We start from the raw sequence: 13,656 nt of genomic DNA, 5'->3' as shown, positions 1-13,656 counted from the left end.
GGGGCGGGGGCAGCATGCAGAGCCACTGGCTGCCCATACACGGAGAAGCCAGAAGGAGGACATGCCGCTGCTTCTGGGAGCCATGCGAGGCCATGGCAGGGAGGGAGCCTGCCTTAGCCTTGCTGCGCCGCCGACCGGACTTTTAATGGCCTGATCAGAGGTGCTGACTGGAGCTGCCAGGGTCCCTTTCCGACTGGGAGTTCCCTACACAGGCCTCTCTTTTATATAGTCCAAGTCTGATTTTCACATGACCTACAGGTCACACCACCTCCATTTTCCCCACCTGGGGAGGTGAGTGGCTCTTGTCACAGGTGGGGCTGAAGTCCATCTCCCCTTGCGGGGCCCGCCACTCTGGTCAACCACCAAAGCACAAGCCTCTACCACATGAAAGGAGTAACTCCATATGTTGGTCGCAGTGGTAGGGCTGTTATCCTGAGTGTGGGCCAGCTCCTTGAGGATAACAACCTTTGAACCTTGATGCAAGTCCATGCCCTGCGATAGACTAATAACAATAATACCTTGCTCTTATCTAGCACTTTTCATCCATGGATCTCAAAGTGCATTACAAGGGAGGGTCAGTCTGATTATCCCCATCCTAGGGATGGGAAAACTGAGGCATGGAGCAGAGAAGTGACTTGCTACCAGGCCAATGGCAGAACCAGGAATAGAATCCAGGACGTGTGGGTGCCAGTCCAGTCTGCTATCCACTGGGCAACACTACCTATGTGACCACGGGCAACTCACTTAGCCTGCCTGTGCCTCAGGTCCTCCTCTGTGCAATGGGGCAAACAGCCTGGCTCTGCCTCACAGGGATCTTGTGCAATAAATACAGTAACAATTATGAGGCACTCAGATACTGCAGTGAAGAGGGCCAGGTGAGTCCCTAAGATGAAAGGTGGAGGAAGACAGCGCTCACCCTTCAAAGAGGCCTTTTGTCTGGAATGCTACGGAGCCAGAGATTAAAACAAAAGGCCGAGCTGGCATTTCATTATTTCCCAGTAAGTCCCGAGGCATGCGGGAGTCCCTTATCCACGCAGCCTCCTGTGCAGCACACACTGCTGTAGCATTGCTCGTTCTTCCCACAGCTGTGACCTCCGGGCCCAAGGAAGAGGGAGCGACTCTTCATGGGAAGAGAGAGATGATTTAATTTTCTTTGCTAGCTTAATCCATGGCCTTTCCTCAGCAATGACTGTCAGTTTGGCCACACACAGGGCACTGGTTGTTTTTCTTTCCTGACCGAGCTATTGGCCTTTCTCTTGCCAGTGAGTTAAGGACACCCAACTTATGTCTTGTCAGACATGACTTTAATCTCCAGCAGGGTACCAAGGGCACACTATCCTCCTTGGCATTTGCCCTCTGAGCTAACCCCCAGGAAAGCCTACCCCTTGGGCCTACATTTATGCATCCAAATCATGTGTCTCTCTATGTAGTGGCAGACCAGGAACTGCCACTGATACCTTGTTCCCTATCATTAAAAGCAAACAAAGGAAAGGTCTGTTTGGCTGGATATGAAAATGATCAATAGAAACAGGATCGTCTTGGTTTTTACTTTTCTCATAAGGATCTCTGCATCATTTCCAAGCATTGTATGCTCTATCCACTGCTCTAGCCAAGCATTTTATGCTCTATCCAGGCACTGGTCAGCGCAGACAGACCCTGGTGACTGCATTCCTCTTGTTTTCTGTTTGTCACTCTACTGCATAAACAGCCACAATGCAGGCTTCAGTCAGTGCAACTTCCCTAGCCAACGTGGTTGACCGTTGGCCCTAAGGAGGGACCCCCCCCTCAATGGCCAAAAAAGGAGCTCACTCTCCAGGGCCAATCCAGTTCTAGAGGCTGTGAGTGCCAACAGGGAGGGCATTATAGGCCCCAGATCAGGAAGGGCATTTCAGGACCTGCATGAAGTGAGCTTAAGTGCTTTCCTGAATCAGTGCCATCATGCCACGATGGTTTTTTTCCACCTAGCTCTGAATTAGGTCACTGTGTATTTCACAGCAATACAAGGTGACGTTTTGTACAGCCGAAATCTCTGTGAAAGCCCCTCCGCTGTTTCAAGCTTTGACGTACAAATTCCCCACTGCCAACAATGGGGTTTGACCAAAGTCCTGCTCTGCCCTGAGAAGGTGCTTGGGCCTCACCTGTCTGAGTGGGCTAGAACCTGCGATGGTCTGGAAGGGCTTGCTGGACCATAATGGTGATTTTCAATCACTCTTGGAACACTGAGAAGGATAAGGGGTGACTTGAGCAGCTTGTATCAGTTCCTACATGGGGAACAAACATCTGATAATGGGCATGTCAATCTAGCAGATAAAGGTATAATGAGATCCAGTGGCTGGAAGTCGAAGCTAGACATATTCTGGAAATAAGGTGCACATGTTTTTAACGGTGGGGGTAAATAATGATTGGTACAATTTACCAAGGGTTGAGGTGGGTTCTTATCGAGATTGGGTGGTTTTCTAAAAGATTGACTCTAGCTCGAACAGGAATTAATTCAGGGAAGGCCTACGGCCTCTGTTATGCAGGAAGTCAGAGCAGATGATGGCCATGCTCCTCTCTGGCTTTACAATCTATGAACCTCTCACTCAACAAGTGACTTCTATGCCCGTTGAATCGAACGGGCCAGACTGTGACCTCAGTCACATCGCACTGTGGAACTGGCGTGACTCTGCTCACTGCAGTACCCCAGATCTACTCCAGTGTGAGTGGCAGAGGAATCTATATCCACCCGTCTAAAGGGAGCTTATCCCTGTGGCTAGAATACCAATGCGGCTCCCTGGCTGAGCAAACGCAGTGGGCATGTAAGCCACTATTGGAATGATCTGAGCTACCGCGTGTGGAGGGGACGTGACCTTGCTTGGCCTCTCCTGGCTCCTGCTTTTGTTGAATACAGCTGCTGATCCATTCTTTCTCTCCTGGTTGCAGCTGTGCTTTTCACCAGCCTGGGCTGAAGGCTCTTTAAAATCAGTATTTTGTTCCATAACATTAATTTTATGATATCCCTGGAGTGGTTCCAAAGCAAAGTTTTATGTGATATGATTACACAAGGTGAATTGTCCTGTATCTGTTTAATGAAACAGATACCGTCTTCAATGATTCTTTGGGGAATTAAATACAGTTAAGCTATTAATCAGGCATTGGTTCCTCAAGGAGGACAAGAGGAAGGAGCACATACCCAGAGCTTTTATGCATCATAAGATACATGTGTATTACAGTTTCAGCAGAATCACAGCTTATTATTGGTGTTTCATCATCCTTTTTATCACCTGATTTTAATGTGGGAATCAATTAGCGAGAGACCTTGGGAATAATTGAAAGATTTTTAGGCGAGAGCACATGGAGTCAGCCTAGGGACCAGATGGCTAGTTGAGCTCACTGAGGATATTGTCAATCACCAGCCAAAGATCTTTGTGGAACTTTATCGACAGGACCCATTCTCATTTCTTTCAGAGCCATTTTGCTGAACTACTCCTGGTGTTGAAGATCAGCAAACACCACATTTAGGATCTCTCTCTCTCTCTCTCTCTCACACACACACACATATTGAAGATCAGCAAACGCCACATTTGGATCTCTCTCTCTCTCTCTCTCTCACACACACATACACACACAGCCCATTTTCATTTACAGTTGTGTCCAAGGGAAAAATTGAAACTATAAAGTCAGCCTCAAAACTCAGTGCTGTGATTAGACAGCCTGTTCGCATTCAATTTCATGAGTGACAGGTGGTAATAGCCACCTTGATTAAACCCAAAGAGCCCAAGTAGCATGAAGAAATGCAGAGTCTAGGCTGATTAAATGCCCAGAGGAGAGGCGGGGACTTGCAGTGGTTGCCACTGGCAGTCAAAGTGAAAAGGCAGGCATTACCTTGCCTCAGTAGCTGAGATTTCCAGCTCATGTGACATTGTTGTCATGGAAATCATACCAATTCTATGTACAGAAAGTGCGTCAGCCCCATTGACTTTAGAAACAAGCAACATCTGAGCAGAGTTGAGGGAAGCTACAAAGGGGAAAGATACTGGGATACAGAAGAAAAGTATCAGGCTAAGAACCAGTTTTAGGAGGTTTTGGTAAAGATCGATCTGGCAAGGTCAGCAAGGTTACGCGATGGATATGACATGCATGAAGTTTGCATGCTGTATGGAAAGACTCCTCCTCAGCGCTGAGGCAGGACCGAATAAACCTAGACTATCCCTGACAGGTCTTTGTTCTACCTGTTCTTAAACACCTCCCATGATGGGGATTCCTCAACCTCCTTGGAAGCTTATTCCAGAGCTTAACTACCCGTATAGTTAGAGTTTTCCCAAATATCTAACCTATATCTCCCTGGCTGCAGATTTAGCCCATTACTACTTGTCCAACCTTCAGTGGACATGGAGAACAACTGATCACCATCCTCTTTATAACAGCGCTTAATGTATCTGAAGACATATCAGGTCCCCCCTCAGTCTTCTTTTCTCAAGACCCAACATGCCTGGTTTGTTTAACCTTTCCTTGCAGGTCAGGGTTTCTAAACCTTTGGTCATTTTTGTTGCTCTCCTCTGGACTCTCTCCAATCTGTCCACACCTTTCCTAAACTGCGGTGCCCAGATTTGGACACAGAGGCCTCACCGGTGCTGAGCTAAGTTCCCCCACATCACCTCCATATCGGTGCACATAACAAAATTAATTCCGCACACGGATGTAAAAAATTAGAGGGATCATTGATGCTGAGTAGAGCAGGACAACTACCTCCCGTGTCTTACATACGACACCCTTGTTAATACACCCCAGAACAGCATTAGCCTTTTTCACAACTGCGTCATGCTGCTGACTCATATTTGGTTTGTGATCCACTATAACACCCAGATCCTTTTCAGCAGTACCACCACCTAGCTAATTATTCCCCAATTTGTAGCTCTGCATTTGATTTTTCCTTCCTAAGTGAAGCACTCTGCACTTATCTTCACTGAATTTCATCTTATTGATTTCAAATCAGTTCTCCAATTTATCAAGTTATTTTAAATTTGAATCCTGCCCTTCACGGTGCTTTCAACCCACCCTCCCCTTCCAACTTGGTGTCATCTGCAAATTTTATATCACCTTCATCATCATCTTCATCATCATAATTTGCACACTTCTCCTGCCTGTCGTTGAAGATCTCTGTATTTTACAGTGGGGCCAGGTACAGAGGATTTTCCCATATGCATATGCTAAGATTTTCAAACTGGATAAGGATTTGGATGCCCGATTGCCATTCAAATGAATGGGAATTGGGTGTGGAAATCTCAGCCATAGCACGGATCAGCTTTTTGCCCCAGATCAGAGCGTTCATTAATTATGCCTTGTTGTACCCTAGTGAGCTAGGCAAGTATAACCAATATAATTCATATCCCCTTTTTGCAGAATGGGCTGAGACACAGGTCACTGGCCCAAGCCTACGCAGTGAGCAAGCCATACCGCGGTGCCACTGCTGGTCTCACTTTAAGGCTGGAAGGAGGTATGAGCAGCACAAGGCTGACATTTCAGAGAGTCTGTCCTTCTGTGCAGGGGAGCTTCTGTGTGTTCTTGTGGGAAAACGAAAGGAACACAAACTGAACTGCAGGAAGGGAGAAAACAAGCCAGGTTATTTGATACCTACATTTCCTGTCAGACCCTCTTTCTCACTTGTCCCTCCTCCTTACGCTTGTTGGGGAAGAGAAGCTGACGCATTTCAGACAGGGCTGGGGGAAACTTCCCAGTGCAAAGGTCTAAGACCATGTGTCCCTTCGTCAGCCTGAGGCAGGGTCAAGAACACAGTCTAGTCCATAACACCGCATTGATATGTTTATAGAGACTCCAGCCTTCCAGCTATTCCTGCCCCATCCCCCTGGCATAAGCCTCAGCCCCCTCCAATTCTTCCCTCCACTACTGGCTCCAGGACCTCCTCCTCGCTGCCTCCAGGATTGGAACAGGTTCCCAGACCCACTCAACATGAGTGCCAATGCTTCTGCCCCCCACCTCCAAAGACCGCACCCTGTAATGAAGTACTGACGTTGTAGCTCCCACCTACATTAACTGCACCCTTCCTGTCTGTACACTTAGACCGAGTCCTGCATGCCTTCCTTGCTCGAGAGCTGGACTGGACTGACCCATCTCTGGGCCCTAGGCAACCACAGAGGTCACAGTGCCACTGAGGTTTGGGTCTTCTCCCCCCAAATTTGGGGCACAGGCACCTACTTAGTTTGTCTGTGCATCAGTCCAACCCTGCTTGAGATGTCTCTTTGATGTCCAACAGAGCAGGATTTGACCGTTGCTTTGTAATCTCATTGGGTCAGGGGCTGAATTCTTTGTTCTGATAGGGGAACTGTTAGTCTTGCAATGTGCCTTCATATTATTAATGATATTACTAATAGATAGATTGGTAAACAAGAGACCTACACTGTGTCTAGTGGCTTCACACATGCTGTGACTGATACTGTTGTTAATGGATTTCCTTTGCTTCTCGCAGAATGGCCAGAGTTCGTCAAAAATTATGCCCCCTGGTGGGCCACTCACACGCTGGACTGGTTGAAGTATGGCAAAAATGTCCTTGTGGTGCACTTTGAGGACCTGAAGCGAGATCTCTTTGTCCAACTGAAGAGGATGGTGAACCTCCTGGGCACCAGGGTGTTTGAGGACAGACTCTTGTGTGTCGAAGGCCAAAAAGATGGAAACTTTAAGCGCTCTGGGCTGAGGAAACTGGAATATGACCCCTACACGCCCGAGATGAGAAAAACGATCAGCACTTACATTAAAACTGTGGACATGGCTCTGAAACTCAGAAACCTCACAGGGGTCCCAGATGACTATTATCCAAGATGATGAAGATGACACTTGGGGGAACTGACTCTAACCAGAACAGAAAGGCTTGGTTTTCCCAGCCAGTACCTAGTTCCACCCAGTGGGTGGCTTTCTTTGAATTATCCATCTGCTGCTATTAGCTGTTAATGAATTCCCTGCATGAGAAAAAAGAATGGTCACCAGTCACTGCTGAGAAGACGCCTTGGCAAACACATCAACGAGTCTAAATTCTTTGGGGATTGTGCCATTGTGAATTGGCATTTGTGACATGAAAACCTTCACCGCTGCTGTCTTTACCATTTTCTCTCTCTTATAGTGTGGGGTGTGTTTTGTGTTCTCTGTCAGACTTTACAAAATGGTGAACAATGCTCTGAAAAGGTGGGAAGGAGAAGCAGCCTCCGATTTCCAGTCTGAAATGGGGCTGAACAGAGACATGGCATTTAAAATTTGATCTGATGTTATTTACGGTGATCCATTCATTCCTAATAATGTAACTTTATTTATAATCTTCCTTGGAGTTTGGGGATAATGCTAATGCTGGTGATTAACAGTAAAACTCACTGTGCATTTCCTGGGTCTAATTCAGCTTGCAGGCCCTGATCCAGCAAGGCACTTTAGCACATATTTAGCTGAAGCACGACTTCTGAACCTGGGGGTCACGAACCCTGAGTGCCAGGGGTCAGGACCAACAGGATTTTCTTAGATCACTAAGTAGGAGGGAAGTCCTGACCGAATGAGATGGGCATCGGGGGGAGAGGAGTATGACAGAAGCTGAGAACCACTGACTTCAGGCACCTGCTTAAATGTAAACTGTAAACACAGGAACAGTCTAATCCCTTGCTACTCTCTTTCTCCAAGTTAAGCATGTGCCTAAGTGCTTTGCTGGATCAGGGCCACGGTTACATGAGTCTAAATATGAGGAGCAACACTAGAGTCACTGGAGTTACACTGGCTTAAAGACAAACCAACCTACATCTCAGCTGTATTGTCCTCCCCACCTCCTCCTGCATAAGGCCTGGCACGTCCCTGCTGATGCTGATTATCTCTTTGGCAGCAAATGCGGCCGGGCCTGGACAGGCTCCTGTGCTGGCTGCTGACATTCTTGTCACAGAATCCCAGACAGGGTCATTATCTTTAGACAAATATTTGCTGCTTCATCGGTGCAAGGTCACCACATGCCACGTCCGTTTGCCCTCCTCACAGATGCCAGCTCTCTCCTCTGGCAAGCCAAGGTCTCCCTCAAGCGCTCACAGCTGACCCATCCCCTGGTGCTGACAATCACCCACGGGTAGGGAAGTAGTTACAGGGGCTGCATAGCACTGGAGCTGTCAGGCTGATTAGATCCCCCTGCATGCTCATTTGACATTTGTTGCCTCTGAAAATTGAAGCAGAAAGAAGGAGAGGAAAAAACGATGCTCAAGAGGGAGAGGTGGAGGTCTGGGTCCTCCATCCCTGCCCTCCAAAGTGCAGAAGCCATGAAGCAGGGGTAACGTCACTGTCCTTTGGAGGATTACAAATGAGCGAATGGTGTTGGGGCTGGGCACTAAGTGCTAGGGAACTATTGAATTTGGAACTGAGCCTCCTGTCGACCAGAGTCTGGGGTCCCCAGATTTGAGGTCCCAGTTCAGTGTGTCCAAGCTGTGAAGTCTGGATCTAGATCTGAATCCAAACTCCCTTGAAATTCAAGGGGGAAGGATGGTTCAGACCCCAGTGTCTGGATTGGGCCAATCTATGCTTATCATGCATCAGGTACCCATCTGGATCGAGCTCCACAGCACAGCAACAGCAGACAGGATGCGGCCCTTCATTAGCTGAATTGTAATTGAAACTCTTGCAGCCGAGTAGCTCCTACTCTAGCTGTTTGCAGCCTTTTAAAAAGCCCTTCATGTCTGGAGAGGCAGCAAGGAGGCTTTCGGAGTCAACAAGTTAAGAGCAGCCGTTCTTACTCAGCCTGCTTGACTCTCCTTTGCTCCCACTCCTTCCAAAGCCTGCTGCTCTGCCGAGTTTGCTGTTGCTCCTCCAACCTGTCATTTGTTCTGCAACAAGGATGTTGCCCCATTTTCCATTGGCTGTTGCCATGCCCTTATGCACAAGAGAACGAGGAAAGGGCTGGAGGGGTTTAGGGAGAAAATCCCAAGGCTGAGCTGTTTAGATGGCTAAAATCAGGAACAAATTACTCCAGCTGGAAACAATTCAGGACCATTCCTTGCAACCCACCTCCACCTCCACTCGGACACTCACCCATGCCCTCACCAAGAGGGGGCTGTGACAGACACTCTGTAGCCTCTGAGTTCTTGCTGCGAAAAAAAGGAGTCAAAAACCAAAGGATTTGTTTGTATTTCAGTATGGTATCATTTTGCAAAGCCGACGTTCCTAGGAGCTGCATGTGGTCCCACAGCAAATTCAAAACCACCACTTCAATGCTTCATTGCAGTTCAGTTCCTGCACCCTGCCAACATCATCTGCAAGTCCCCTTTGGGTGTAGATGCAAAAGCCATATATTGTACTCAGCCTTTTTCTATAGCTAGTTACTTGACAGTTGGCTTTTAACTCTTGATCTTGATAGAAATAAGTGCACAGTTCTACAGATATTTCTATATTCCAGGAAAGCAAAGAAAACTACATTGAGAAGAGGAAAAATTTAAATAAATATATTTTTTTAACATGTCTGAGGAAAAGACATAGCCAAATGGAAAGTTACAGCAATACCAGGGCTGCGGGGTTTGCTTTCATTGGGTTTTTTTTTTCCTTCCTGATTTCTCTTTTCTTTGGCTGTTTAGTCATCTAGGTACAAGCAGAAGCCTTAGCTTACAGGCTGGGTCTCATCTCTGAATGTATTTTGTAAGGAATAGCTACAGTGTTTTTAACTCTTTCTTTAGCCAATCATTTGAGGTTTTCTGGGAGATCAGACCTGTGTCCTGACAGAGAAAGCAACCTGGTTTCCCTTTCCTTCGTTTGTGGCAGTCCCGGGGCTGCCAACCTCTGTCAGAGCAATCCTCAGGTTAATCCTATTAAACGAGAGTTTTGTTGATATTCTGCAGTGTGCTGGCATGTGTTTTGCGGAGCAGCTCGACACACACACAGACTCGAGCCCAGGGACACAGAGGTGTCACCCACCGAGACAGCTCAAAGGCAACTGTCAGGCACGGATGATATTGCCCCCCAAATGGGCTAGGTGCTTCACAGAGCAAATTCACAGACGTGACATGGTTTCCTGACCAAAGAGCTGACAACCTCATCGTCGATGAAAGCAGCGAAGAGGAGGGGATGCAGCAACCGGGGGAAAGCAGGGAGCAACAGGGGATGGAGCAAAGGGCCAGGGTTACAGGCATGCACTCACTTCCCTATACAAACCTGGGAAATCACAATGTTACTGCTATATTTATGCCTCTTGTGGGAGACACAAAGTAAGTGGTGCTTTAGGAAGGCTCTGAATGAGAAAAAAAGGGAGAGATTGGTCAGGATATTACATGTGCAAGGGGCAAAGGTATGGGACTGGGAAAAAAATTGTCTCACACACACACACACACACACAGTCTGCAGCTTAAAAGCCCCCAAAGCAGGCCCCTTGAGTTTTCCTGTGCAAACACAAACCATCTGGTGAAGTTCAAGGATGCGTTACCTTAGTGGGACCCAGCCCCAGAATCTCCCCAGTTTTGCCAGCCTTGGGGCAAGCACTCTGCTCCTCGGGTGGCGATGCAAACGGAACAATCCCTTCTCCCATGGGAACATTCTGCCCTTCATTATGGACGCAATGTCCTTGGAGAGCCTCACGGGCCAAGTTCAAGAGCAGCCTTGCCTAGAGCAGATCAGTTCTGCTGCCATGAGCAGATGCTGCTAAGGACAAGCTGCCAGGACAACGAATTCTAACAGGGGCAGCCAGGAGAAGGCAGAGTGAAAGCAAAAGTAACACCTCCCTATATAATAAAAACAGAGCGAAAATAGCAGGCTGGCATTTAGCATCGAAGTCTGCATGTGTAGCTGGAAAAGAGAAAAAAATGACAAGCTGGAGAGCTGACAGCATAGTCCTAAGCTGGCATCCAGAGAAATCTTCTCCAGGGTGACCCGAAGTAAATCTATAGACAGTAGCTCCATACATAGCCATGTAAAGGCAGATGTCAACACCCGGAAGTCGACAAAACAAAAATCGCCAAAGGGTGTTCATACTTGCTCCCCCTGTCGACAGATCAAGGCCACATTGTGGGCACCATCATCGACAGTGTGAGCAATGCACTGTGGGTATGTATCCCACCCTGAGTGTTGGGGGAAGGCGGAGCTGGTTGCTGTGCATCTGGGGAGGATTCCCTCCAAGTTCTCCCATAGCCTCCTCAGCTGCCAGGAGCGGCATCCTGAGTCTCTCCTCCGCCTCCCTGCAGCAGCAGTCTGCCTGCTGCTGTGTTCCTGTGCAGGGCACAACAGGAGCGCTCCAACGATTTGCTCTTTATTCCCCAAAGGGAGCAGTGCACTCAGCTGTCAGATACTTCTCAGAACTTGGAAAGGGGAGGGGTGCATGCCTACAGGGCAGCCGAGATCAAACCAGTGCACAGAACGGTCACGGCAGGCATTGTGGGATGCTGGGGGAAGCCAGTTCTGTCGGCAAAACAAACAGCAGATTCTGCAGTGACTCTTTGTCCACCGCAAAGGGAGGGGAAAAGAAAAACGTCTCTTAGATGGGTGGAAGTTTTTTGTCGCCAAACCCGGGCGTTTTTCCCGACAAAAGTCTCACTGCTGTGTGTACGCTCTCGCTGGTCTGTTGCCAAAAGGCAGTTTTTGGTGACAAAACTTGGTAGTATAGACAAAGCCTGAGTGAAAGGCTAAGTGCTAGTAGTCACTGGAACAGCAGGAGTGACTGGTACGCTTGAGATGCTACTTGCGATATCGGGATCATTCTAACTCACTGGAAAAAATACTGCAAAACAATATTCCAATCCTTCCAGAGTTTGCACAATCTAGTAACTCAGCAACATGCTTCTGTTGAGTTCTATGGACAGAGCAGACTTAGCTGCCATGGCTGCTGGAGACATGGCATTCAAGCTACTAGTAATACATAAAGCACGATAGTAGGGGGGAAGCATCATCTAAAAAAGGGCATCCTGCATACAAGGTGGACACCAACACTCCCCACCTTGCCCTCTCCCGAGCAGTCCTGCACACCCGTGTTTGTAGATTCCTGTGGCAGATGAGCATCAACATCATCAAAATTATAACCCTCAAGAGTTGTGATGAACAGCTCAGCTTCTAGAGTTGACAAATTGCACCAGGAAATCAGCTTTCGGGTCATGTGTTTGGTCCTTCTTGTTAGGCTGAAAATATCACAAGAACAGCCTTTCCTTGCACTACTTTGACACCTTGTAGCTCCAAACTTAGATTTGCAACAAAACCCTAATTCAGGCAAGTTTTGCGTGATGTTCAATTGCACGACAAAAGTTCTGCTGAGCTTTAGTCTGTGGATGAAATGTTGCCTAGATTCAAGGATGGGCGCATTATGAGTGTATAAAACTAATTGGCTAGAGAGATAAACCACCCCTTTTTCCCGGCAAAATATGCCTGCTTTTATTTTGGGCACAAAATATTGCCCAGTTTGTGTTAGCTGAGAGTGCTATGCAAAAGAAGAGTTAAGCTTTACAGACTTCAGTGCTGCAGGTCTTTGAACAGGCAGAGAAGGTAAGCGCAACACATTAGGTCAGTCACAAAGGTCACTCTGTCCATACTGTACAGCATGACCCTTCTAAACTGCCTGTTCCCCCTGACGGTCGCCACCAGAGTTACTGGCCTGCAACCCAGGCGCTCCTGGTACTGGCTCACCCTGTAATAAAATCCTTTCCATTGATCTTCTTGGAAATGGAGTGAAAACCCCAAGACCCAAATATACAGAGCTCCTCAGGCTGCACAGTGAAAGCTCCTTAGCAAAGCTATTAATGGCCCTACACATGAGCCAGCAGTTTACAATGGGAATCAGACTCAGTGGTGCCTGGAGTGAAATTGAGAAAATTACCAAGCTAATCATTTAATTACAGCTTGGCGAGAAAGTCAAGCCAGGGTAATACTACAGACAACCCCCTTCATGACTGGCAGAGGAGTTCACAGGCCTATGGTCTGTTACCCGGGCCGGACTGTGTCGGCCCACATCAGCAATGCCTGCAACTCAGCTGTGCCAAGAGCAAGAGTTTCAAGGAACACGCAGCCGTCCTTGTAGCCACATGAATGGGGTTTCATTGGGCTCGCCCAGAAAGAACCACAGCATAGGCCTGAAGGACACAGGTTCTTTATGCCCAACAGCAAAGTTCTCAATGGTCTGCTTTGTCAGAGCAAAATGCCTTTGCCCACAGACAGTGGGGTGTTATGCTGTATGGCAGAGCTTCAAGATGGAATGAGAATTTGGGAGAGTGAAGGCTCCAAGTAGAAGGTTTTACTAGCTCCTCTGACTATTCCCCCCGCACACATTTTAGGATTCACAAATTAAGTTTGAGTTTTAAATGACAGATCCCCATCTCCCTCTCTAGGATGCTAGGGGAAGATGCAAGTAACCCCACAACTCCTTCTCACAGAGAACCCCAGCTCCTACTTTTCTCACTGCTGGTGTCTTCTAAGGGATGAGGTCACCAATGACCTATCACCCTCTCGCCAATCCTCTTGTCCTGTCTGTCCTGGTGGTAGGAGCTGGCCAGGAGTCCCAGGCACTTTCCCCCCTCAAATCTATGGATCTTCTTGGGGAAAAAAACTTCTCAGGACAAATTCTTTACATAGAGGGTTTCTTGTATTATTGTTCCTAGATATAAGCCACTGGTAATAAGAACACATTATAAACATAAATAGCTCCTTCATGCTATTTGTATTGCTGCTGGAATATCCTTAAAG

The 13,656-nt window shown here is 47.6% G+C and overlaps 1 protein-coding gene across 2 annotated transcripts in view; it reads left to right on the top strand.

Moving 5' to 3' along the window:
* WSCD2 (WSC domain containing 2) overlaps positions 1-8,241 on the top strand; it is a 138,493-nt gene extending 130,252 nt beyond the window's left edge. For both annotated transcript variants that reach the window (XM_075059827.1, XM_032800624.2), the window contains one exon: positions 6,467-8,241. In XM_075059827.1, coding sequence (XP_074915928.1) covers positions 6,467-6,819 — 353 coding nt within the window. In that variant the 3' untranslated portion in view covers positions 6,820-8,241. The remainder of the gene's footprint in view (positions 1-6,466) is intronic.
* The last annotated feature ends 5,415 nt before the right edge of the window (positions 8,242-13,656 follow it).

The sequence above is a fragment of the Chelonoidis abingdonii genome, chromosome 22 (genome assembly GCF_003597395.2).
Source record: "Chelonoidis abingdonii isolate Lonesome George chromosome 22, CheloAbing_2.0, whole genome shotgun sequence".
In the NCBI taxonomy this organism is placed as follows: domain Eukaryota; kingdom Metazoa; phylum Chordata; order Testudines; family Testudinidae; genus Chelonoidis; species Chelonoidis abingdonii.
Note: the sequence above shows the minus strand (reverse complement) of the source record. Positions and strands in the feature narration are given on the sequence as shown.